General features: G+C 35.4%; 1 protein-coding gene across 2 annotated transcripts; it reads left to right on the top strand.

Annotated features, from left to right (window-relative positions):
- Positions 1–1,216: 1,216 nt before the first annotated feature.
- On the top strand, positions 1,217–27,253 carry mbd1a (methyl-CpG binding domain protein 1a). 2 transcript variants are annotated; one of them, XM_073819161.1, is made up of 14 exons: positions 1,217–1,287; positions 9,959–10,415; positions 12,441–12,552; positions 12,983–13,494; positions 14,996–15,072; positions 15,179–15,219; positions 17,876–17,932; positions 18,092–18,130; positions 18,253–18,291; positions 19,427–19,612; positions 19,726–20,010; positions 20,458–20,538; positions 21,480–21,728; positions 24,940–27,253. In XM_073819161.1, the coding sequence occupies exons 2-14, from the start codon at positions 10,192–10,194 to the stop codon at positions 25,405–25,407; spliced, it is 2,370 nt and encodes a 789-aa protein (XP_073675262.1). In that variant the 5' UTR covers positions 1,217–1,287; positions 9,959–10,191; the 3' UTR covers positions 25,408–27,253. The 2 variants fall into 2 exon arrangements, with proteins under 2 accessions (XP_073675262.1, XP_073675263.1); XM_073819162.1 differs by lacking the exon at positions 17,876–17,932 and having other exon boundaries at positions 18,095–18,130.
- The last annotated feature ends 200 nt before the right edge of the window (positions 27,254–27,453 follow it).

Genomic DNA, 27,453 nt, shown 5'->3' with positions numbered 1-27,453 from the left:
TTTTTTTTTTTTTTTTTTTTCAGATACATGCTGAGCTTTCGATCTTTCTATTCATTAAATAATCCTGAAAAAATATACTCAGCTGTTTTAAATATTGAAAATAATAAAAATGTTTTTGGAACAGCAAATCAGCATATTAGAATGGTTTCTGAAGGATCATGTGAAACTGAAGACTGCAGTAATGATGCTGAAAATTCAGGTTTGCATCACGGAAATTAAATATATTTTAAAATATATTCAAATAGCAGTTAATTTAAAAAATATTTCACAATATTACTGCTTTGGCTGTATTTTGGATCAAATAAATGCAGACTTAGTGAGCATAAGATAATTCTTTAAAAAACATTAACAATCTTACTGTTCAAAAACTTCACAGGGTTGCATTCTAAAATCTATATTAAATATTCATTTTCTAAATTCAATATTACTTGATTATAATTGTGGTCCATTTAAAATGTCAAAATTAGATGCTTTTGCTAATCGCTAATCAGTGACGAGGACTCTTCAAGGACGTCTCTGACTAGGATGGAGCGATTCTGAGGTAAGGCATTTCACGGTAAGATTAAAGTTCAGAAATGATTAAGAATTAAAATGGCGATTACCAATAGTTGAGTAAATGTTAAAAGTGCCTCTTTTTTAATAATAAATCTCACTTTCTACAGCCTAATTATTCGTGACTGAAACTAGTATGTTTATTAGTCCCCTGATAATTTTTAGCGTTTAAATCTGAGAAGTTAAAACGTTAAATCACATGTAATTAAAAAAATAAACTCAGTTTTAGATTCTAAGTACGTCCAAACGTACTTAAATGCATTTTGTAAAGCACATTATTATTTTAAGCGCCAAATATTAAAGTGTTTTCGTAAACTAATAATTCAGATATGCACATAATACATTTTAAATCTGTTGGTATTAATTTAGGATAAAGGACGATGGTACGTCACGTACCACGTACCACGCACAATGTTTTAATTTACTGTAGCGATGCGCGACTCTTTATATTGATTTCTATGTTTATTCATATTCGCACACGCTTATCAAAAATACCTGCAGTTACTGTTTATCTACCTTTATTATTGGTTTACCCTAAAAGGGACTATTATTGCAGGGACTCTGAACTATGAGCGACTGTTCTACCGCTAAATTTAATTGTTCGAAAGCTTAGTGAGGATCGACTTCCCACGATGCTTGTGTCAGCACATGCGCAGTAGATCACCGAAAGTATCGCTGATCGGAGAGAACGAGGCGCAGATGAACGGCTCGATCGACTGCGTGAGACGCGATGAGGTAAGAATATCTAAGTGCTGCGAGTCTTCGGTGCGCTGTTTGTTTCTGTGCACGGCCAAAACGCGTGCTTATAACGCGCAGATAGCGTCATAATTTCGGGATATCGCTGTAGTGAAAGAATCGAAAGATCGGCGTGGTTCCGTGCAGCAGAAAGCGTTCGAAAGTCGTTTGCGAGGCTGCATCGCTGAAAGCAATGGGGAGTGTGGAAGGGGAGGGTCAACAGGGAAGGGGGGGCTGCTGGAGCTCATTCAGCACAGCGAAATGGACGTTGTAGAGTCGTGCAAAATAAACTTATCGTGCCTTTAAAATCTGTCATAATTAATAAGAGACGTTGCCGGTGGGATACACTTGCAAAACGCGCTGTATTTTCTAGTAATGTTGTTGAACGTTATTATATCGGGCGTGTTTTTGATCGCACGTCGGGACAGCATTCCTCACTCCAGCGATCTGTAATGGAGGCTGGCGAAACTCGTGTCGATTTATTACGATGTGTTTATTTTGCTCACCGTTTATCACGTAATCACAATGTTAAGAATTGCACAAACTATATTATAACTTTAAGTTTTGAGTTAAGTTATTTTGCGGTGAAAAAGTGCATCGCTTTATTTAGTGCCATTTCAGCGAATTGTTCACGCGCTTTTGCGCGATCCATCGCTACTAATGACCACGAGTCCGAACAAATCAACTTGCACTTAATGTGTCACGTAATTAAAAAAATACTAACGTCAATCAAAGCTTCACCGAAGTCAGTCAAACCACATTACAAGCATATTATATAATAACAATACCACAGCAGTGTCAACTTTTAACATATTGCACATTATAATGCACAATGTAGAATATGTAACGTTCTTGGGACATTATAAAAAGCTTGTATATAAAAAAAAAGTTAAAACGTGAACAATTATTTTGTCTCAGGCTGCAGTTTTCATAACCACTACAAGAACAACAACACAGTAATCCCACCCTTAAATTACCATAAACACTGATCTGATGATCATATCAAAATGCAAATGTAACCTTATGTTTTTGCTTTTCATCACATTAAAAGGAAAACAGATTGTTGTTTAAAGTACCTTTTAGCTTTTTAACATTTACGTTTTTAACTATGATTCTGGACTGATTAGTGTTCATTGGTTTATTTGGGTACACAGTTCTGTATTTGTATAGCAACTAATTAGTCAAACTAATCTTGCAGACATTAGCGTCTTAAATACTGCATTTTCTGACTACATTGAATGGAGCTCATCTGTAAGAGTTTACAGTTTGGTCGTTATTTGTGAAACAAACTTTCTTTCTGTTCCACAGTTGCATACCTTTAGAAAGTTATTGTACATTTTATTCATATAGAAATGAAAAGGAATTGAAAGTTGTACCAAATTTTGCTCTAAGTTTGATTGCAACATATAATCATTACTGTTAATAGTGTATATCATCTGTTTGATTACACCATGAACTGATTTTACCATGCATCTCTGCCATATGTAAATCAGCTTGACATAGACACCATTAGTAAGCTACTAAATATATTGTAGAAACTTTCATTTTCTGTAAAGCTGCTTTGCAATGATTTGTATCGTTAAAAAGCGCTATACAAATGAGCTTGAATTGAACTGTACTTGTTACCTTTTGGCTAAATGAGAAATGACAAAATTGCTTGTATATTTTCTTCATAGTAGTTGTGTTGATAATGAGTTGCTGTATTTATTTTTTGGCTATATGAGAAATCACTGAAAATTGCTAGGCTATATGAGAAATCACTGAAAATTGCTAGTTCATTTCTTCTTACTAGTTAAAAAAGATGAGGAAAAAGTTGTGATGGTAATGAGCAACTGTATTTCTTTCTTTTTGGCTATAATGAGAGATTACTGAAAATTGCTAATTCATCATTTAAGATTATCATTAAAGTTGTGTTGATAATGAGGCTCTGTTGTATTTTGTTATTTTTGGCTATATGCTATATGAGAGTTGACAGAAAATGACTAGTTTAGTATATTTTCTTCTTAGTAGAAAAAAGTTGTGCTGACGATGAGCTGCTGTATTTGTTACTTTTTGGCTAAATGAGAGATAAATTACTAAATTAGTCTAAATTACTAATTCAGTACCATTTCTTCTTAGTAGTTAGAAAAACTGAAGAAACTAAAGTTGTGTTGATAATGAGCCATTGACTGTATTTGTGACTTTTGGCTATATGAGAGATGACGGAAAGTTACTAGTTTAGTACATTTCCTTCTTAGAAGTTAGAAAAGGTGAATAAACTAAAGTTGTGTTGATAATGAGCTGCTGTATTTGTTGCTTTCTGGCTAAATTAGAGTTGACAGAAAATTACTACTTTAGTATGTTTTCTTAGTAGTTGAAAGATGTGGAAACTATAGTTGTGTTGATATGTAAGAGCTGACTAAATTACTAGTTCAGTATCATTTCTTCTTAGTAGTTAAAAAAGATGATTAAACTAAAGTTGTGTTGATAAAGAGCCGCTTTATTTATAATAGATATAAGATGAGGAAACTAAATTTGTGTTCATAATGAATGACTGCAATTTTTACTTTTTGGCTGTATGAGAAATAACTTGATTACTAATTTAGTATAATTTCTTCTTAATAGTTAGAAAAGCTGAAGAAACTATAGTTGTGTTGATAATGAGTGACTGTATTTATTTGTTGGCTATGTAAGAGCTGACTTTAGTATAATTTAACAAAAAAACAAAAAACAAAGTTGTGTTGATAATGAATGACTTTGTTTGTTACTTTTTGGCTATATGAGAGATGACTAAATTACTAGTTCAGTATAATTTCTTCTTAGTAGTTAAAAGAAAAGTTGCGTTGATAATGAGCCGCTAAATTTGTTACATTTTGGCTATATGAGAGATGACTGAAATTGCTACTTCAGGCCTTTTTTTCTTACTAGTCAAAAAAGATGAGGAAATGAATGACTGTAATTTTTATTTTTTGGCTATATGAGAAATAACTTAATTACTAATTCAATATAATTTCTTAGTAGTTAGAAAAGCTGAAGAAACTAAAGTTGTGTTGATAATGAGCTGCTGTATTTCTGATATTTTGGCTGTGTGAGAAATGACTGAAAGTTGTTAGTTTAGCATGTTTTCTAAGTTAAAAAAGATGAGGAAAGTAGTGTGTTGATACTGAGCAACAGCATTTGTTACTTTTTGGCTATGTGAGAGATGACTAAATCAATAGTTCATATAATTTCTTCTTGGTAGTGAGAAAAGATGAAGAATGTAAAGTTGTTTTCTTCTCACTAGTTAAAAAAAGATGAGGAAACCAAAGTTGTGTTGATAATGAGCGACTATATGCGTTACTTTCTGGCTATGTAAGTGTTGACTAAATTACTAGTTCAGTATAATTTCTTCTTAGTTAGAAAAGCTGAAGAAACTAAAGTTGTGTTGATATAGAGCTGCTGCATTTGTTATTTTTTGGCTGTTTGAGAGAGGACTGAATATTGCTAGTTTAGTACGTTTTCTTAGTAGTTAGAAAAGATGAGGAAACTAAAGTTGTGTTATGAGCCACTGTATTTGTTATTCCTGGCTATGTGAGAGTTGACTAAATTACTAGTTCAGTATAATTTCTTCTAAGTAGTTAGAAAAGCTGAAGAAACTATAGTTGTGTTGATAATGAGCCACTGTATTTGTTATTTCTTGACTGTGTGAGAGATGACTGAAAATTGTTAGTATGTTTTCTTTTTACTAAAGATGAGGAAACTAAAGTTGTGTTGAAAATGAGTGACTGTATTTGTCATGTTTTGGCTGTGTAAGAGCTGACTAAATTACTAGTTCAGTATAATTTCAAAAAGAAACCAAAGTTGTGTTGATAATGAGTGACTTTGTTACTTTCTGGCTATATGAGAGATGACTAAGTTACTAATTCAGTATCATTTCTTTTTAGTAGTTAAAAGGTTTTGGCTATTTGAGAGAGGACTGAATATTGCTAATTTAGTATAATTTGTTCTTGGTAGTTAGAAAAGATAAAGAAACTAAAGTTGTGTTGATAATGAGCCACTGTATTTGTTATTTTTTGGCTATGTGAGAGATGACTGAAAATTGATAGTTAAGTATGTTTTCTTACTAGTTACAAAAGATAAGGAAACTAAAGTTGTGTTGGTAATGAGCTGCTGTATTTCTTACTTTTTGGCTATTTGAGAAATGACAGAAAATTACCAGTTTAGTATACTTTCTTTGTAGTAGTTAGAAATGCTGAGGAAACTAAAGTTGTGTTGATAATAAGCTGCTATATTTGTTACTTTTTGGCTATAATAAGAAATGACAGAAAATTGCTAATTCATCATTTGAGATTTTAATGTTACTGAACCGATTCAGTGAGTTTCTTGCTTGCTTGTTTAAGAAATCTTACTCAGGTCACATTTTTAACTACACAAATCCCTCTGTGACCTAGATTTGAGCTGAAATCCACGTCTAGGTTTAATTATTACTGAGATGTTGATTACATCAGTTTTGTCAGGTTTGTATTGTTTTCATAATTGTGAAAGTGCTTATTAACTTGATCAACCCATTCTCAAACAGCAGTTGTCTTAAACAGTTTGTCTTAATTACATACAATTAGGGTTTCAGGAAATGAAGTATTTCCATTAAACAAACTAAACAAACGCTGGCTGCTTGCTGCACTGTAGCGTATTTCTTTGCCATAGTAATTGCGCTGCATTGCAGATATCGAATGTTGTCAGCCCATTTGTATCGACCTCCCTGCCGTCGCTGCTGGGCTCGCTGCAATTCTGTCACCATGGCAACCGCTCGTTTCAGCCCCGTTCTATAAATATGCTCCTTCACGCTAGTCCAACGTGTTTCTGCTAGCTTGAGTCTTCAATAAAGGGGTTTATTTACATCGGTTGCGTTGCATTGGGAAAGACTTACTTAGAAGCTGTCGCTTAAATGTTTTATTAAAATAGCAGTATGCAGATCATGATACAAGTAAAAAAAGATACATGTAAAAAATAATATTTAATGCTAAGCTGTATGTGATTGGTTTACAATTCATGTGTATACACTCTAAAAAGTGCTGGGTTAAAAAATAACCCAACCATAACCCAGCTGCTGGGTAACTATGGGACAGAACACGCGTTGGGTTGTTTTGACCCAAGTGCTGGGTTTAACCATTTGACCCAAAATGCTGGGTTGTTTATTTGACCCAACCAGTGGGTCAGATTAACTGTGCTGCTGGGTTAAAGATTACCTAAACATTGGGTTATTTGTTGTCTCATTGCCTTGCTACCTTCATTTTTTACCAATAATAATATATAAATCACAAAGGAATGTAAAATTATTATTGTTTTTCTGTAATACATTTACACAACACAAAAAAAATGCAACTGTAAACATCAATTTAATGAGTTTTCACATTTCTTTTTAATACAATTTTCAAAAGGGGTACACATTTTGTCCAACCCCTACAGACACAAATAACGGTTTTAGTAGATCAGTTTTTTAAAACACAAAACTGTAAACTAGGCACTGTACATTCCTATTCTTTGTCGTTATTGCAGCAGCAGAACAGTCAAAAATGAATTATTACCACATTAGAATCATTCCAAACATTGTGCCATTAAACCTAAGCCCAACAAAGAGTCCACCAGACAATACTTACAATTTAAAATATGTTAGTGTTTAAATGTTAAGTGGCCAGAAAAAAACAGTTGCCCACAAAAACACAAGAAGACTTATGTCCATCAATATGATATACTGCACGCCGGAGAAATCCACAGGCAACAAGTCCACTTCAATGGCATGGCCTGGAACAATGGCGAAGGTCTGGGAAGTCGTTGTCTCATCCCCAAGGCACAAATCCACCATGTTGATCCCCACCTGTTAATTATATGACATTTAGTCTTGCAACATAACTAACATTTTAAGTTAAGTGTATTTTATGAACATAAACACAGAGGTGTGAAATAAATACTCATTTCAGAAGAAAATTTCAAACTGCACTTTTAGTCTTTTACATCTGAACTCTTCATACAAGGGTTGGCCAAAATTATTAGAATATTAGTATTTTCACCAGCTAAAAAATGGTTTTAAATCAGTGATTTCTATCTTTTGCTGTGGTGTGTCAGTACGGAATATCAGTTTACATTTCCAAACATTCATTTTGCCATTAATTGTGATAATCCAGTGACATTTTTGTTTGCACAACAGCCAGTGCTCCACACAGGATCTGTTCTCATCATCATCCAGAAGAACTGTGACAGCGTCTCCAAGATGCTCCAAGAGACCTAACTGCAAAGCTACAGTACTGTTAAAAGTTTTAAGCACTTGTCTAAAAATGTCATAAAATGATGCTGTCAAAAATAATGTCATAAATAAATGTTCTTTATCAATTAACCTTGATTAACTAAATTAAATCAACATTTGGTTTGACCATCCTTTTGCGTTTAAAGCAGCTTTTGCCCTACACTAGGTGCACTTGCACATAGTTTTTCAGGTAGCTTTGCAGGTAGGTCTCTTGAAGCATCTTGGAGACATTGTCACAGTTCTTCTGGATTTAGTCTGTCTCAGTTTGTTCTGTTTCTTCATGTCTTTCCAGACAGACTGAATGATGATGAGATCAGATCTCTGTGGAGGATTGGCTGTTGTGCAAACAAAAACCTCACTGGATTATCACAATTAATGGCAAAATGAATGATTGGAAATGTAAACTGATATTTGCTACTGACACACTATGGCAAAAGATAACAATCACAGATTTAAAGCCATTTTTAGCTGGTGAAAATACTACTGTTGTAATAATTTTGCCCACCTCTGTGTTTATATATACACCCTTATTAGAGTAGAAAAAGTAAAACAAAACTTACAGGTTGTACGTCAACGAATGGCTTCCGGGATTCCGTGGTTGTGGGTCTGAAGACATTTTCTCCAGAGTGGGCAGGACTTTGAAAACACTCTCCTCTTTAGCATCTAAAACATAGGAATAATATGCAAACTGTGAAACTTATCTAATAAACACACAATAAAGCACTTTCATGTGAAAGTTTCTTCATTCGTTTAAATAATGCTAATTAATAACTAGTTAACCAGTTGATGTGTGTCAAATACAGTTGCATTTTGTTTTTATATAATGACATATTAAGATAAAGCTTACCTTAAGTCATGTCACCCAGCTCTAAATGCACCTATCCACCTCGCTGAGCATTGGCAAGAATTAGGTCGCAATTGTAGCCCAGTCTTCAAAAATCTGCCTCTGGATTTACCTTCTTAAAGTCTTGTGAAATCTGGTAAAATTTGAAAAAGAAAGACAAATCTGGTTAAATAAGTTAAAGTTTTATACTGGTCTCCTAGTTTGTAAAGCAACACAAGCATTCACTAAAATAGAGGAAGAGTAAGGGGCACGCTTTCTCCTTTCCAAAACCATAGATATATATATAGGTGTCCAAAACGCTCTGTAGCTTGCTCTCCCTTGGCATCTGCCGTTGCTAAACAACTATGATTGGTTCTCGTCACATGACCTGCGGTGGTGCGGAGTGCGGACGCGCCTGGAAAAAACGAGCTTCTATTATGAGCGCGCATACGGCGCATCTTCATTTCAAATAACGAACTTGAGCGCGCAAAAGACGCGACATGAACGGCCCCTAAATGACCGCATATACCAAGAGAGATAAAGTCTAACTTTACATACTGTAGCTAAGACAACATTACATCTAAGTAACATATAGTAGTACATACCAGTCATATTGTGGTTTAATGTTATTAAAGTAAGGAGCAGGGCGTTTTAGCTAATGCAGATACCTGAGGGAAAAAAGCGCGAAAATGTTCAACATTCAAATGATGGATCTATCGTTTGATTCGGCACGTCGCAGACATTTACTTGTAAAAATATGCCCTTAAAAGATCAATTTTTGTACGAAATCGTCTAATTTTGACAAAACACATTGCAAAGCCATACAGTACACAGACAGTAACAGAACTTACCCCCGTATTTCTGACCTACCCTTTCCATAAGACGTTAAAATAAAGGCTATACTGCAAGTTATATAAATAACATTAACGTTACACACACACAACTTTTATATAACGATAAAGCGACTGTTGAGGCAAAAATAGTAAATTAACTCGATAGGCTGCTGAGGTAACGTTAGGCTACTTAACGGTCGTCATTCACGGAATAAAATGCTAACCCCGCACAGCGACATATCAAATATTGCATTAAACAGTGAAATCAGTGTGCTCTTAAACACAACTTATTTAAAATAAAGGTAAATAATTATTTAATCATATTATTAACTTAAATTACCTTATAATCCTGCTTGCTGCCAGGTGCCTGACCACCTGGCGACGAGACGACTGAAGAATCCAGAAGGTTCGATGAAGTGAAAAAATAAATAAACCGGTTGGGTCAAAATAACCCAACCCAGGTGTTCATAGTGAAAAAACCCCTTACAGTCATTTTGACCCAGCATGATCAACCCAACTGTGTGTTTACAGTACCTCAAACAACCCAACATTTTGACCCAGCACAATTAACCCAGCAATGTGTTTAGAGAAATAACCCAGCACTTTTTAGAGTGTAGAAATTCAGTATGTCTTCGTAGAAAAATAACCACATGTTGGCAGAAATGTAAAAGCAGGCTGTGCTGTATTAATTTTATTGCATCTATAATTTGGTAATTAGTTTATTTCTCCCCTCTAACGTCTGTTTTTTCTTTACAGGTATAATATGATGATTCACAACCTGTAAAGACATGGATAAAAGATTGGATTTTTGACATTTGATGCAACCCAAGCTTCATGAGATGAAATCTATACTTCCGATTTCTATGTAATAAGTCATTTTTCCTTTTTAAAAATGTGAGCCGGCGGTTCAACATCTCAGCTCTTCCTGGTATGACTCAAAAGCATTGGTATCACAAGTCTACTAGTAATACAGAGACCTGGGTTCAGATATGACGGATGAGCTGAACAGAGCATCAGCTGAACCAGAGACGACGAAACCGGAAGAGACTGTGCCGGTTGGAGCAGACGTTGTTACTGTCATTGTGGATAATGCAGCGGGGAACAACATGCCGGGAAAGGTGACGGTCGAGTTGCCACCTGATTGGCTGAAGCCAATGGAGGACGATGAAGATGATGGTGGTGAAGGTGTCAAGAGGAAGACCATTGATGACGTGTATGTGCTTATACCTGATTTTTCTTTGCATCTAGTGGGAAGATTTAAAAGTTTGTGTCTAGCAATACTCAAACAATTCTCAAAACGTCAAAGCTTAGACATCAAATAATGGTGCATCAAATAAGGTAAACTCCTGTGTTGATGAATTATTATGAAAGGATTAGTTCACTTCCACAATACAAATTTCCTGATTATTTACTTTCTTTATTCGAAAAGATTTTTTTTTTTTTTTTTTTTTTTGAGGAAAACATTCCAGGATTTTCTAGTGGACTTCAGTGGGAGCCAATGTGTTGAAGGTACAAATTGCAGTTTCAGTGCAGCTTCAAAGGGCTATACACAATCCCAGCTGAGGAATAAGGGCCTTGTCTAGTGAAAAAATGGGTCATTTTCTAAAAATAAAAAATGTATATACTTTTTAACCACAAGTGCTCGTCTTGTCCTAGCTCTGCGATGCAAATGCATGTTTTCACGCAATGCGTAATCACATTTGAAAAGTTACTCACTGTTAGTTCGGCAAAAAAACTCATCTTCAAAAAACTAGAACTTCAGAATCATCCAACATTGTTGTTTTACCTTTCTTTGTAAAGGGTGTTGGACTGTGTAAACACTGAGTCGGTACTTCCGCTGGGTCAGTATGTCGTATGCGTGATTACGTAATGCATGAGGTCGAGCTAGTGCAAGATGAGCATTTGTGGTTAAAAAGTATGTAAATTGTTTTTTTTTTTTTTTTAGAAAATGTTAGATCATTTCACTAGATAAGACCCTTATTCCTCGGCTGGGATCACGCCCTTTGAAGCTGCATTGAAACTGCAATTTGGACCTTCAACCTGTTAGCCACCATTAAAGTCCACAATATGGAGAAAAAAATCCTGGAATGTTTTCCTCAAAAACCTTAAAGGAGAAGTTCACTTCCAGAACAAAAAATAACAAATAATTTACTCACCCCCTTTGTCATCCAAGATGATTGTGTCTTTCTTTCTTCTGTCAATAAGAAATTGTTTTTTGAGGGAGCCAATGTGTTGAAGGTACAAATTGCATTTCAGTGCAGCTTCAAAGGGCTATACACGATCCCAGCTGAGGAATAAGGGCCTTGTCTAGTGAAAATTTTTTCAAAAAAAAAAATTGTATATACTTTTTAACCACAAGTGCACATCTTGCCCTAGCTCTGCGATGCAAATGCATGTTTTCACACATTGCGTAATCACGTTTGAAAAGTTAGTTTGGCGAAAAACTAGAACTTCAAAATCAGCAGCATTGAAACTGCAATTTGGACCTTTAAACCATTGGCCACCATTAAAGTCCACAATGTGAAGAAAATCCTGGAATGTTTTCCTTAAAGAAGAAAAAAAACCTTAAAGGAAAAGTTCACTTCCAGAACAAAAAATTACAAATAATTTACTCACCCCCTTTGTCATCCAAGATGATTGTGTCTTTCTTTCTTCAGTCGATAAGTAATTATGTTTCTTGAGGAAAAAAATCAGAAATTATCTTTATATAGTGGATTTCAATGGTGCCCCTTAGTTTGAACTTTAAAATGCAGTTTAAATGCTGCTTTAAATGGCTCTAAATGATCCCATCCTAGGAAGTAGGGTCTTATCTAGCAAAACAATGTCATTTTCTAAACAAATTGACTATTTAAATATTTTTTTTAGCCTCAAATGCTCATCTTGTTTAAGTCTGCTTTAGCTTATTTTTTTAGTTCAATACGGTCAATACAGTTAAACTCGGGAATTATTGGGAAATTTTTATTCTGGAAGTGAACTAATTCTTTAATAAATTAAAATTAAATATATTATTTAGTAAAATGCAACATTTAGAAACATGTTTATATGATTAAATATACAAATAATGAATCAATTGGGTCAGATTTTCTTGTTCGCATATGAAATGTATCGAATCATGCTATAGAATATGAGTAGCAACATTTCAGTTTATTTGATAATCTATGTCTTTAGACATTTATGTTACACCTGTTGATCAAGTTCAGTTGATAAACTGACTATCCTACTTTTTATGTTCTCACAGTCCGAAAGTAAAACGACGCAGAGGTCGGCCTCCCATTGCCAGAAATGTTAGACATGGACTTACTCGTGTAGATTTTAAGAGAGGATTGCATGCAGATCGCCCTAAAAATAAGGTTTGTGTGGCAATCTGTCTTGATTTGAAATTTGTTTGCATTGTTAGAGAGAATAATATGTGTGCACTATGGGTCAGAAGTTTGAAATAATAAAGATTTATTAATGTTTTTAAAAGAAATCTCTTATGCTCAGCAAGGTTGCGTTTATTTAATCAAAAATACAGTAAAAACAGTAATATTGTAAAACATTAATTCAATTAAAAAAAGTTTTGCTATTGCAATAAATGTTGAAATGTATTTGTTTCCTGTGATGCAAAGCTGAATTTTTAGCATCATTATGATCCTTCAGAATTCATTCTAATATGCTTTGATTTGCAATTCAATTATTAGGCCTATGCGTTTGTCCATTTATAGGATTTCATTTAGTGAATTTTATTTAATATAAAGTTAACACTTTCTTCTTGTCTGTGTGGTTGTTGGGCACATGTAGACTGTTCGTACTCTACAGGAAAAAACACATTCAAGTCTCCCATCCGAAACTGCCATTCCCGTCCCAGAACCAACCCGGACACCTGAGGTTTTACCCCGAACAACCCCGAGAATCATTCGCAAACCGACGTCGACATCCCAAAGACCCCGACCCATCCCCATCTCATCTGGAGGAGGCAGCAGTCTCTTCAAAACCCCCAACACCGAATTTCAAAGCCCGCCACGCCTCACAAGGGTCTCGCCGCTCAGCATTGACACATCCGTGACAAGGAATTTTGTTCACTCTCCAGTTTTAAAAGTGGGTAATGTTTCCGAACAGGCCATTTCCACTACCGGACCTGGAACAAATGGCACTGAGCCGCCCCTACGACTGTGGCTTTGTCCATCTCTGGAGCCCATTAGCCCTACAAAAACTCAGGATACGTTCTCAGATCAGACTGTAAGTTTACCAGATTTTTCGGAGACAACGCTTAATGGAAGAGTGACCCCAAAGGAAAGTTTTCCTCTGCTCAGGTGAACATCTAAATCATGTTATACTATCTAGGAAATATGTTAAAAGCTCTAGTTTTAACCAGGGTCTTCATGAATGCTGTAACATCACATCCAGTTCAGGGTTTCTGCAGGCCTTAAAAGGACCAGGAAGACGTGTCAGTGAATCAATGTGAAAACAAAGTAACTTGCTTTACTTGTTTGAAAAAGTAACTCTCTTTCTCTTTAAATTTAAAAGGTAATGGATTACCTAACTAGTTACTTGAGAAAAAAAAAGTAATCTGATTACATAACTTGCGTTACTTCAACACTGGTAATGAATATCCGTTTGAAGTAGTTTTTCAAACTAGATATTTACATTTAGAAAACTTAAGGTATTGTGTTCTCTTAAGATTACAGTTGAGGTCAAAAGTTTACATCCCCCTTTAAGAATCTGCAAAATGTTAATTATTTTACCAAAAATAAGAGGGATCATACAAAATGCATGTTTTTGTTTATTTACTGCTGGCCTAAATTAGATATTTCACATAAAAGATGTTTACATGTAGTAAATGAGAAAAATAATAGTTGAATTTATAAAAATGACCCTGTTCAAAAGTTTACGTACAATTGATTCTTAATACTGTGTTGTTAGCTGAATGATCTACAGCTGTTTATTTTTTTAATGATGGTAGTTGTTCATGAGTTCCTTGTTTGTCCTGAACAGTTAAACTGCCTGCTGTTCTTCAGAAAAATTCTTTGGTTTTTCAGCATTTTTGTGTATTTGAACCCTTTCCAACAATGACTATATGATTTTGAGATCCCTCTTTTCACACTGAGGACAACTGAGAGACTCATTTGCAACTATTATAGAAGGTTCAAACTCTCACTGAAACCATGCATGAAGAGCCAGGGGGTGAAAAGTTTTGAACAGAATGGAGACGTGTAAATTGTTCTTATTTTGCCTATTAATATATATATATATATATATATATATATATATATATATATTAGTACTGCACTACAGAAGACAGTTGCATGTTTCTCAGAAGACAAAATATGTTAAATTTACCCTGATCTTCAAAAATGGCTCTTAGTGCATTGTTTTTCCTTCTGAAGCATCAGTGAGTGTTTGAACCTTCTGTAATAGTTGCATGTGAGTCCCTCAGTTGTCCTCAATGTGAAAAGATGGACTTCAAAATCATACAGTCATTGTTGGAAAGGGTTCAAATAAATTGTGGGATCTGAAGGATTTCTCTGAAGAACAGCAGGCAGTTTAACTGTTCTGGACAAACAAGGGACTCATGAACAACTATCACTAAAACAAAGAAAAAAAACAGCTGTGGATCATTCAGGTAACAACATGATCCCTCTTATTTTGGTAAAATAATAAACATTTTGCAGATTCTGAAAGGGGGATGTAAACTTGAACGCAACTGTTAAATTGTGCGTCAAATTTCCTTAACTTGGTCTTAAATAAGTCTTAAATTCTTACATTTACCTTAAGAAAACCTGCAGGAACCATGAGTTGTTTGTCTTTCTCCAGTGCATGTGAAAGCTGTGGCTGCCCATTTTCTGCTCAGAAGATTGGAGACACGGTGTGCTACAGATGTAGGCCGAAACGTATGTGAATTTGTAATTACACCCTTCATTTCAGCAAACAGCAAAGGATAAGTATGATATATGTGTGGTTTGTGTTGTCTAATGTCTATAATTCTCATTTCTGCAGCAGAGAAGAAGCAGTCCCCTCCAAATATTGTGTTTAGGAAGGTATGTAACATTAGACAGTCATTGCAAAAGCTGTCAGACCTGCTTTTCTGCACTTTCTGTCACTGACTCTTGACACTCAGATAAATCTAAAAGTTAATTTAGCAGAAACGGTTTTGGATTAAAGGAATAGTTCATCCAAAAATTAAAAAATTCTGTCATTAATTACTCGCCCTCATGTCGTTCCTAACCTGTAAGACCATCATTCATCTTCGGAACACAAATTAAGATATTTTTGATGAAATCTGAGAGCTTTTTTGACCCTGCATAGACTGCAATGCAACTGACACATTCAAGGCCCAGAAAAGTAGTAAAGGCAATGTTAAAATAGTCCATGTGACATCAGTGGTTCAACCGTAATATAAAGCTACGAGAATACTTTTTTTGCGCAAAGAGAACAAAATTAGCAACTTTATTCAGCAGTTTCTTCTCTTCCGTGAAGATGATTGAAAGTCTTGCAGGTTCGGAGCAACATGAGGATGAGTAATTAATGTCATAAGTTTTCTTTTTGGGTGAACTATCCCTTTAGTCAAAGCTATATATGAATGTTGTGGTCCTGCTTCCTCTATTTTAAATATTTTTCCATCTCTGAATCTCACCTGCATGTCTAAAATGTATCTCATTTATATACTGACACTCTACTTTGATAGATGAGTCAGTTGAAAATATTTCTCAGCTTTTATTTATATTTGAACAAAAAGTGGCATGTCAAAAATTATTCATACCTTCTCAATAATCACTAGAAAAGCCTTTACTGGCTATTACAGCAACCAAACGCTTCCTATAATTGCTGACCAGCTTTTTGCATGTCTCCACTGGTATTTTTGCCCATTCATCTTTAGCGATGAGCTCCAACTCTTTCAGGTTGGAGGGTCTCCTTGCCATCACCCTGATCTTTAGCTCCCTCCACAGATTCTCAATTGGATTTAAGTCAGGACTCTGGCTGGGCCACTGCAAAATGTTAATGTTTTTGTCTGCTAACCAATTCTTCACCACTTTTGATGTGTGTTTTGGGTCGTTGATGCTGAAATGTCCACTGGTGCCCAAGGCCAAGTTTCTCTGCAGACTGCCTGATGTTGTTGTTGTTGAGAATTTTGATGTATTGTTCTTTTCATGGTGCCGTTTACTGTGATTAGGTTCCCTGGTCCACCGGCTGAAAAACATGCCCAAAACATTAGGTTCCCAGCATCATGTTTGACAGTGGGGATGGTGTTCTTAGGGTTGAAGGCTTCTCCTTTTTTCACGCCAAATGTAGGCTACATCATTTTGGCCAAACAATTAAATTTTTCCTTCATCTGACCATAAAACAAGACCAGAAGTCTTCTTTGTCCAGATGAGCATTTGCAAAGGCCAAGCAGGCTTTTGTGTGCCTTATCTGGAGAAGTGGTGTCCTCCTTGGTCTGTGTCCGTCGAACCCAGTGGTGTGCAGTGTCTTTTGGACTGTCTGCCTAGAGATGTTGCTACCAGCAGAGCCCAGATTCATCAGGATGGCCTTGGTGGTGATCCTTGGATTCTTTTTTTTTTCTCTTTCACTATCCTCCTGGCCAGCACAGGTGTCACTTTTGACTTCCAACCACATCCTCTTCACAGTGCAGAAAGTCTTGTATTTTTTAATAATACTTTGCACTGGAACTTTTAGAGAACATTTAGATATGGTCTTTTCTGACTTGTGAGCAGCCACAATGCGCAGCCGCAGGTCCTCAGTGAGCTCCTTTGTCTTAGCCATGACTGTCCACAAACCAATAGCAGAGAGCTTCTGTTTTTCACCTGTTGAGTTGATTAAAACAGCTGTTCCCAATGAATCAGGGTAATTAGGATGCTTTAGAACAGCTTGGACTATTAGGAATGGTATAGAACTTTGGATTTTCCCATAGACTGTGACAGTTTGCAAAGGGTATGGATAATTTTGGACATGCCACTTTTGTTCAAATGTAAATAAAATCTGAGAAATATATTTTCCACAATGATGCCTCGTCGTCTTATGTTTTGGGAGAAGCCTGTGTCATATCCGGTAAAAAGTCAGAATTATATATATATATATATATATATATATATATATACAGAGAGAGAAATTAAGTGGTGCATATTTAGTTATGAATATTGTAGTAATCTCTGATTAATTTCAAAGTGGAAAGTCACTATTTTCAAAACTAGAGGCAGGTTATATTTTGAGTCATGCTTTTTCCTGTGTTTCAGTGCTTTATTTTATTGGTTTATTAATAAATTGTGCTTTTCTAGAATCATTCATGGCTTTTATTACTTATCTGTGCTATGGTGTTGTTGATATTGGGAAGTGGAAGTGAAGCAGTATTGCTTAGTCTGTGTTCATGTTAGTTTTATAAGAGGTACTTTGGCGATACTTTTGCGTCTTAATATCTGAACAAACACAACCTAGTTTCCCTTTTGTTCTGTTCACAATCTATGAGCCAAACAGTTGTTTGCTCACCATAAGTAGCTAAACAAAGTCCAGGTTATTCTTAATTTCTCTGATTGTGTTCTTTACTTTATCCCTTTATTTATTTGATCATTCTTTTGTAGTAATTTATTTTCTTTTTATTTCTGATTCTGTTGCATATAACTCCTTTTATGTTTATTATATTTCCTTTGCTTCATTTTTTATTATGCTTTTGCATGCATTTTTATTCTTCTTCTTTTCAAGGTTGGGCAGGATCAGTGGGAGGTTGGGAAAACAAAACATCCAAGAAAACAAATTCTGGTAATAATAATCACATAACATCATATAGGCACATTCATGACAATTTTTCGGCTGAAACATGAAACTGCAGCACACACAAAAGCATTGCCAAAGATCATCAAATAATCCATCAGTAGCTGTGCTACCACACACATAACCACAATGTCACTCTGTCTTCAGCAGAAACAACATCCCAAATTTAAGAAAATTGTAAAAGAGGTGAGTGTACATGCTTTATGTAGCTTCTTTTCTCAGCTAATGCATACTGCAAGCCTTTAGACCGGCAGATTCATTCCGTGCTTAAAATACTAATCCAGGATTTTATTGTATTTGTCATGTAGGATTTTGTTCCTGATGGTGATGACGATGAGGATGACTGGGTGAGTGAGTTTTTTTGTCTATAATGATGCTAATGTTGATGGCATGCGATGTGATTAACCCTATAAAGCTTTCTGAATTATATTTGACACATAAAAAGGCCTTTAAATTATCAACATAATTTAAACTTTGCTGAAAAACCTCTTGTTGAAAATCCTGCCTTCAGTCGTTTGATAGATTATACCTTTTTAGCAAGGCCTTTTAGTATGATAATGATTTGTCTATTTGCTGTAAATGTTTACAGATTTTTATGAGCTAGGTGTAAGAATAATTTCAGATTGTTAGTAATAAAACTTACTATAAAGTCTTACTTTGACGTATCTAAAGCTGGACCACAAAACCAGTCATAAGGGTACATTTTAATTTTTTAATCTTTTGAAAAGAAGTAATAAATAAGCTTCCCATTGATGTATGGTTTGTTAGGATAGGACAATATTTGGCCGAGATACAACTATTTGAAAATCTGGAATCTGAGGGTGCAACAAAAATCAAAATATTGAGAAAATCACCTTTAAAGTTGTCCAAATGAAGTTCTTAGCAATGCATATTACTAATCAAAATTAAGTTTTAATATATTAAGGTAGGAAATTTACGAAATATCTTCCTGGAACATGATCTTCACTTAATATTGTAATGATTTTTGCCTATTTGCTACAAGTATACTAATTCTTACGACTGGTTTTGTAGTTCAGGGTCACATATTATTGGAAGATATAGCATGACAGCTGATATTTATATGCCTTTTATGTAAGTAGTCTGCTATACTGTTAAAATAATAAAATCTCATTGATAAATTGATCATGGATCATTCTGGCCATATTAATATCAGCAATTGCTCACTGAGCTCTATATTCCCCTATATCCAATATATAGGCTATAAAAGCCTAATGTGTCATATAAATTGATAATTTAATTCTTTAGACAATTTTTTTATGTCAAAATTTGCATAGTTAAAACACATTATGAATTGGACAGGGAAAGTTCTTTTCCTGGTTATTGCTGAACTCATGAAACACTTAAAAGCTTTAGTTTTGTTTTTACTGCATGTCAAAAAGATCAGCTCACATATGACATAATCTTCAGACCTTTAATTATTTAACAGAAAAATACAATTTCTCTGTCAACTCTTGATTTCAGAATTCAAAGAAGCGCAATCGCAGGATGTGCCGACAATGTGTTGCTTGTCTTCGTGAAGATGACTGTGGCAAATGTGATTTCTGCATGGACAAGCCCAAGTTTGGTGGCAGTAACAAGAAAAGGCAGAAATGTCGCTTAAGGCAGTGCAAGTTTCAGTCCAAGCTTCTTCATGGTCAAAGAACAAATGTATGTATTTGTCAGATTAACATCTAATGGCATCAATCAAGAGTAAGATTATCACCTGACCATATGCCACATACACATTTGCAAGATGTTTCTTGTCTTATCGTATCATGCAGGGAATGCTAAATCAATCTCTTCCACGAAGAAGGAGAAATGTGAAGCCCAAGCTCAAGAGGCGTGGGAGACCACCGAGAAAACGGAAATTCAGAGACAACCCCTGGGAGGATGATGAGGAAGTGTCTGATAAGGATGCTGATGATGATGAAGAAGACTTGGGGCATTATAAAATGAATGGCAAGGCAGGAGGAAAAAGCAAATGGAATTACAGTTTTAAGGAAGATGATGAAGACATGTTCGTAGAGGCTGTGATCGAGGATGACGAACCGTCCAACGGAGAGGAGGTTCTGATTTCTAAATATTGCACAGCTAGTCACTAAAACTAGATTTATGCTGCTTTCATGCCAAAATGGAATTACACGAATTACATGCTCGCAGCTTTAGAGCTTCTATTAGTTTCTGTGGGACAGCCATTATAGAAAAAAGCGCTGAAGCTGCTGCCATTTTGGTTTTATGGCATCAGAATAGTCAAGTGAGAGACATCAGACCTGCCATTAATTTCTGAACTTGTTTCATATTCGTGGATATGGGATTAACAATTACGTTAATGGTTTTTATGAGTCAGAATTTTGTCAGTAATTATGGTCATTTTGATTTTAAGAGATTAGACTGTAAGTAATTGCAACAGAAAGTCACCATCAACCATGTAATTTATTAGGTTATTAAATATTTGACTAATTATATTCAATGTTATATTATCTTGCTAAATGTTTTGTTAACTGTTTTTATAGGATCCTGATATTTTGGGCAGTGAGGGGTCAGTGATGGTGTCTAATGAGATGTACGCAAACACCTCTGGACTTGGTGCTCAGGTAAGATTTTCCAGCCTTGGTTAAGTAATAAGTTTCCTAATTCATAGGCATTAAAAAAAGACGTATAAACCGTCAAATGAACAAGTTAGCTCTAAGATTAATAACAACACTTACGTAAAAATAATAAAAAAGGCAAGACACTGCGGTTGAATAGGGTAAAAAATGTACTAATAGTTATCACCATACTCAGATGATTGATTACATTTGTTAAATGCAAAAAATGTTTTGTATAACAAGTTTTTTAAAATGTTACATTTTAATATGATATGCAAATAAGGAATTGTATAATGAATGTATGTGCTAATTTGCATATATTTCTAGTACAAAAATCTAAACACTGGATGAAGTCAGTTTCATAATTCTTGTTTGCGTCAAATGTTTTTACAGAAGGAATTTTGGGTATCTCATTTTGTCACTCCATAATTCAGAAAATAATTAGAACAGGCAGAAAATGATAGATTTTTTTTTATTTTTTTTTTTTATAAAATGATGTATAAAATCAGGCAAATTGTATATGAACAAATCCCTCTGTAAAAACCTTTAGGATATATTTAGGAATAAAAATGTAAAGTTTGGTGTGTGTAAGTGCAACTCAAGTGGAGATTTATGGTTCAGTCTAGGAAAAAAACTCAATTTGAGAAAATGGCCTTTAAAAATATGTAATGTAATTGAAATCTATTGACACAAATAGATAAAGTGCTATAAAAGAAACACACATCAGTGTCTTTTGGGTGTTTTCTTTCCACTTAACACTTTATGAAAAACCAAAAAGCCCAATATCTCAAACTTGAATAAAACTGTTTTTGTCTGCAGTGTCTCCCCTTAAAGGTCTTCTTATCATTTTATGCTTTTGGGAGATGCTTTTTTTTTTTTAAGCAACATTCATTGCATACATTGCATATTTGTATTGGTGGCCATTGAAAGTTGATATTTGTCCACAGGGATTATACTACAACATGTCGGGCGTGCCGGCGGTGCCTCATATGCTTGGATCAGTACCTCTGTGTAACAGCAATCCGGTGCCGATGGGTGAGGTCATGAGCGCTCTGCCGATGGGGGACGATATGACTCAGAACGGTTTTCTTCAGATTGAGATGGTGAGAGTGGGATCACCACTGTCACATTACACAGAAGAACCTCAGATCGCAGAACAACACATGCCAGAACCTCACCAGGAGCCCACGCCTGTGGTGAGTCTGTCTTCACTGCTACCACTAAAAGTTGAAAGAGGTCTCTTCTGCTCACCAAGGCTGTATTTATTTGATCAAAAATAAAGTAAAAACAGTAATATTGTGAAATGTTATTACAATTAAAAAAAGCTCTTTTATATTTGAATATAATTGAAAATTAAATTTTATTTCAAAGCCGAATTTTCAGCATTACTCCAGTCAGTGTCACAAGATTCTTCAGAAATCATTCGTTGTTGATTTGGTCAGCAAAAACATTTCCTGTCATTATCAATGTTGAACTGCTTCATATTTTTTGGAAACTATGATACAATTTTTAGTCTTTGAATAGAAAGAAATAAAAATCCTTTACTGTCACTTTTAATCAGTTTCACGCAAACGTGCTGAACAAAAGTGTAATTACTTTAATTCTCATGATTTTAATTAATTTATTAATTTTATACATTTATTTCATTTGAATTAAATTGTTACTGTAATTACTTGAAATCTTACTAACTTTTTTTAACAGTATATAGTATACAGTTGTGGCCAAAAGTTTTGAGAATTACATAAATATTGGAAATTGGAAAAGTTGCTGCTTACTTTTTTATAATAGCAATTTGCATATACTCCAGAATGTTATGAAGAGTGATCAGATGAATTGCATAGTCCTTCTTTGCCATGAAAATTAACTTAATCCCGAAAAAAACTTTCCACTGCATTGTTAAGAAGGCTTCAGGGCGTCCAAGAAAGTCCAGCAAGCGCCAGGATCGTCTCCTAAAGAGGATTCAGCTGCGGGATCGGAGTGCCACCAGTGCAGAGCTTGCTCAGGAATGGCAGCAGGCAGGTGTGAGCGCATCTGCAGCACAGTGAGGCCAAGACTTTTGGAAGATGGCCTGGTGTCAAGAAGGGCGGCAAAGAAGCCACTTCTCTCCAAAAAAAAAAACATCAGGGACAGATTGATCTTCTGCAAAAAGTATGGCGAATGGACTGCTGAGGACTGGGGCAAAGTCATATTCTCCGATGAAGCCTCTTTCCGATTGTTTGGGGCATCTGGAAAAAGGCTTGTCCGGAGAAGAAAAGGTGAGCGCTACCATCAGTCCTGTGTCATGCCAACAGTAAAGCATCCTGAGACCATTCATGTTTGGGGTTGCTTCTCATCCAAGGGAGTGGGCTCACTCATAATTTTGCCCAAAAACACAGCCATGAATAAAGAATGGTACCAAAGCACCCTCCAACAGCAACTTCTTCCAACAATCCAACAACAGTTTGGTGAAGAACAATGCATTTTCCAGCACGATGGAGCACCGTGCCATAAGGCAAAAGTGATAACTAAGTGGCTCTGGGACCAAAACGTTGACATTTTGGGTCCATGGCCTGGAAACTCCCCAGATCTTAAAACTTGTGGTCAATCCTCAAGAGGCGGGTGGACAAACAAAAACCCACTAATTCTGACAAACTCCAAGAAGTGATTCTGAAAGAATGGGTTGCTATCAGTCAGGATTTGGCCCAGAAGTTGATTGAGAGCATGCCCAGTCGAATTGCAGAGGTCCTGAAAAAGAAGGGCCAACACTGCAAATACTGACTCTTTGCATAAATGTCATGTAAATGTCGATAAAAGCCTTTGAAACGTATGAAGTGCTTGTAATTATATTTCAGTACATCACAGAAACAACTGAAACAAAGATCTAAAAGCAGTTGAGCAGCAAACATTGTGAAAACTAATATTTGTGTCATTCTCAAAACTTTTGGCCACGACTGCATACAGTAGTCAACATTTGAAGTGAACATTTTTTATTTAATTTATATACATTTTATTTAATATTTTTCTTTCTTTTGCATGCACAGGCTTATTTTCAGACAAACTTGAACATCATTATAGACCTTTTTCCTGGGCAAACGATGAGCACCGCTATTACGAATTCTAACATCAGATTGAATGCTTTTCTGTTCTGGTCTCCATAGGAACCCTTTCAAATAGCGTCCATCTGTTTTTAATGTAGCTAATGTTCGCACCTTTGTGTCATTTACACGCTCACTAAAGTGAAGCAATGACAAATGACGGTCATTGTGATTTAAAACATTTTAATAGGTTTAACATTAGATTATTAGCTCGGAATATACGCTCATTTGACTAGAAACAATGGAGACCGGAAATGCAAAGCATTCTTTAAGTTAAGAGTTGGACTGGCTTCCGTGTTCAGGAAAAATGTCTGTATTATCATTTATTAAAAGGACTAAGCATTTTTGTCACTGTGATTGTAAAGTGTTAGTGGATCATGTTCATAGTTATCAATGTTCAATATCAATGGATCAATGTTCATAATTGTATTCTGAAACCTTTGTAAACATGAGGAACACAAATCTCATATGTTCAATAAAAAAAATCACCAAAACACAAAGAATGACTAAAAAAGTAAAGTTAATTCATATTTTGCTACCTAATGCCACTTGGTTTGATATTTTGTTTCTGTATACAGTGAAATTCAGACATTTAGTAATTAAGTAAGTCATCCGTTGTATACTTAAAAATAAATCCTTGTTTTAAACCATTCAAGATTAAATGAATATGATGATTTTAAGGGGATGGTTCACCCAAAAATTTAAATTCTGTCATTAATTGGTCACTCTCATGTCAATTCAAACCCATAAGACCTTGGATCATCTTCGGAAAACAAATTAAGATATATTTCAAATTAAATCCGAGAGCGTTCTGACCCTCCACAGACAAAAAAAAAAAAAAAAATCTGACATGTTCAAGGCCCAGAAAGGTAATAAGGACATCAATAAAATAGTCCATGTGACATCATTTATTTTATGAAACTCTGAGAATATTTTTTGTGCGCAAAGAAAACAAAAATAATGACTCCTCCTTGTCAGTCTTCGATGTGCATTCAGGACAGTCATTATTTTTGTTTCTTTGTGCACAAAAAGTATTCTCACAGCTTCATAAAATGACTGTTGAACCACTGATGTCACATGGACTATTTTAACAATGTCCTTACTACCTTTCAGGGCCTTGAACGTGGTAGTGCCGTGCTGTCTGCGCAGGCTCAGAAAGCTCTCAGATTTCATCATAAATATCTTAATTTTTGTTCCGAAGATGAACAAAGGTCTTACAGATTTTGATCAACGTGAGGGTGAGTAAGTAATGACTGAAGGTGAGTACCTAATGATTTCTGTAGCTACTAACTATGTCAGATCATGCAAATATCATCTGAATTTGCTTTTGTAGATCACTCAGATCTTCAGTCTGGCGGGAGGAGAGAGCGACTGCGACCGAGACCAAGGCCTGATGGAGCTGTTCACTTCCCTAGGCCAGACGGTGCTGCCCGCTCACTGGGTGGCCGTCATGGCCAAAGGCCCGGTCCTCCAGCTCCTGCAGTGTTCCAAAATCTCCACCATGGCCGACACAGTGGTCCAGATCGAGAAGGGCTTCTTTTACCAGGTCAGCGTTCAGAACCAGCCTCTCCTACTTATGCACGCCATCTACTCGCGCCACCCCACCTGCCTCGAGACAGTCGATGATGTGGTGTCACTCTTGCTGGACTTGGAGGGGCTGGGCGTGTGTCAGGGCTACCAGAACTTCAACATGGGTTCCCCATGGGAGCCCAGAATGAGCGTGCGAGCGGCTCTGTGCGATTTGCTCATTCCCAAGGATGAGGAACAGTGTTCAAAATGCACACAGCCTGTGGAGGGTTAAGCAACCGTGCAAGAATTTACTGTACATCTAAAAGTAGTTCAAGGGAATCTTCCACCAGTTTTTAAGCTTCTAGTGCAGTCAAAGCTGTTTCCGACCTCACGATGAATTGACATCTAAAACGGTGCTTCTTATTTTGTTTTTTTAGAATTAAGTTAGTGACACAACCTTCAAAAAAGGTCTTGCAAAACTACCGAAATCCCTTCTATTCGTTGCTCTCCAGTTGGGATTAGGACATAAACACATTCAGTTCTCATTTAAACTACCTCTTTATTATTTTTTGGACCAATTTTAACCTTAAACCTCCCAGGTGCCCTTATTGATTCAGATGTTTGGCGAATACGTTTATTGTAGTACACTGAAAAGCATGTAAGCTTGTTTCCGCCATAGAATAAAAAAAATACAAAAGATAATTGTGACTTTTTATCTCACAATTCAGTTCTGAGTTTATATACAGTTGAAGTCAAAAGTTTACATACACCTTGTGGAATCTGCAAAATTGTAATGATTTTACTAAAATAAGAGGGATCATACAAAATGCATGTTTGTTTGTTTGTTTGTTTTTGTTTAGTACTGACTGGAATAAGATATTTGACATAAAAGACGATTACATATAGTCCACAAGAGTAAATAATATTAATGTATATAGTTTACATATGCTTGATTCTTAATACTGTGTTGTTATCCACAGCTGTTTTTTGTTTCGTGATAGTTGTTCATGAGTCCCTTGTTTGTCCCAAACAGTTAAACTGCCTGCTGTTATTTTAGAAAAATCCTTCAGGTCCCACAAATTATTTGGTTTTCCAGCATTTTTGTGTATTCAAACCCTTTCCAACAGTATCTTCTGTAGCTTCTGAAGGGCAGTACTCAATGAAAGAATTTTTTTTTTAGTTAAAACAAGAAAAATGTACACATCCTCATTCTGTTCAAAAGTTTTCACCCCCTGCTCTTAATGCATCGTATTTCCTTCTGAAGCATCAGTGAGTGTTTGAACCTTCTGTAATAGTTGCATATGAGTCCCTCAGTTGTTCTCAGTGTGAAAAGATGGATCTGAAAATCATACAGTCATTGTTGGAAAGGGTTCAAATACACAAAAATGCTTAAAGAAGAAAAGAAAAAGAATTTGTGGTACCTAAAAGACTTTTCTGAAGAACAGCTGCCAATTTAGCAGACTCATGAACAACTATCATTATATCAAACTATATATTTTTTCGCTTGTGGACTATATGTAAACGTATTTGTGTAAAATATATTATTCAGGTTAATGAAAAATAAATCATTTTGTATGATGCCCCTTATATTTTAGTAAAATAATTAACTTTTTGCAGATTCTGCATGGTGTATGTAAACTTTAGACTTCAACTGTATTACAATTCAGACTTTGTAAGATTTGTGAGGTGAAAAGTCGCTTTGATTTATTTTGTGGCGGAAACAAAAAAAAAATTGCGAGATGTAAACTTGGAATTGCAAGTAAGAACATCAGAATTGCGAGATAAGTCGTTTTATTATTTTGTGGCGAATATTGAGATGTAAACTCAGAATTTCAAGAATTACGACATGTAAACTTGTAATTGTGTGAGTTTATATATCATTATTATAAGAAATTGTGAGATATAAAGTCAGATTTGCAAGAAAAAGAGTCTGAATTGTGAGATAAAGTCACAGTTACCATATTGTTTTTTTGTTCCATGGCGGGCTTCCATAGGAATCCATAAGATTATTCTGTACTGCCTTTCTCTTGCTGAATAAAGTTATAATAAAGTTGTTTGAACACAGTTCTAAACCAAAATCATTTAACCTTTAGAAAACTTGTGTTTAATTGATATCTTACACTGTATTTTTTTTTTTTTTTTTTTTTACCCCAAAGCAAGCACACTATCTTTCATTATGTGCGTTTTTACTTCTTGTTCTTTTGCAGGATTCTCATTACATGCGTGTTTTTATGCAACGGAAGATGGTCTTTTTTAGTCCTGTTGTTAATCACACCTGCTTTTGTGTGACTGAATTGTGTTACGCATGATAAAGTGCAACTAATGGCACCGCAGATCG

The sequence above is a fragment of the Garra rufa genome, chromosome 15 (assembly GCF_049309525.1).
Source record: "Garra rufa chromosome 15, GarRuf1.0, whole genome shotgun sequence".
NCBI classification, from domain to species: domain Eukaryota; kingdom Metazoa; phylum Chordata; class Actinopteri; order Cypriniformes; family Cyprinidae; genus Garra; species Garra rufa.
Note: the sequence above shows the minus strand (reverse complement) of the source record. Positions and strands in the feature narration are given on the sequence as shown.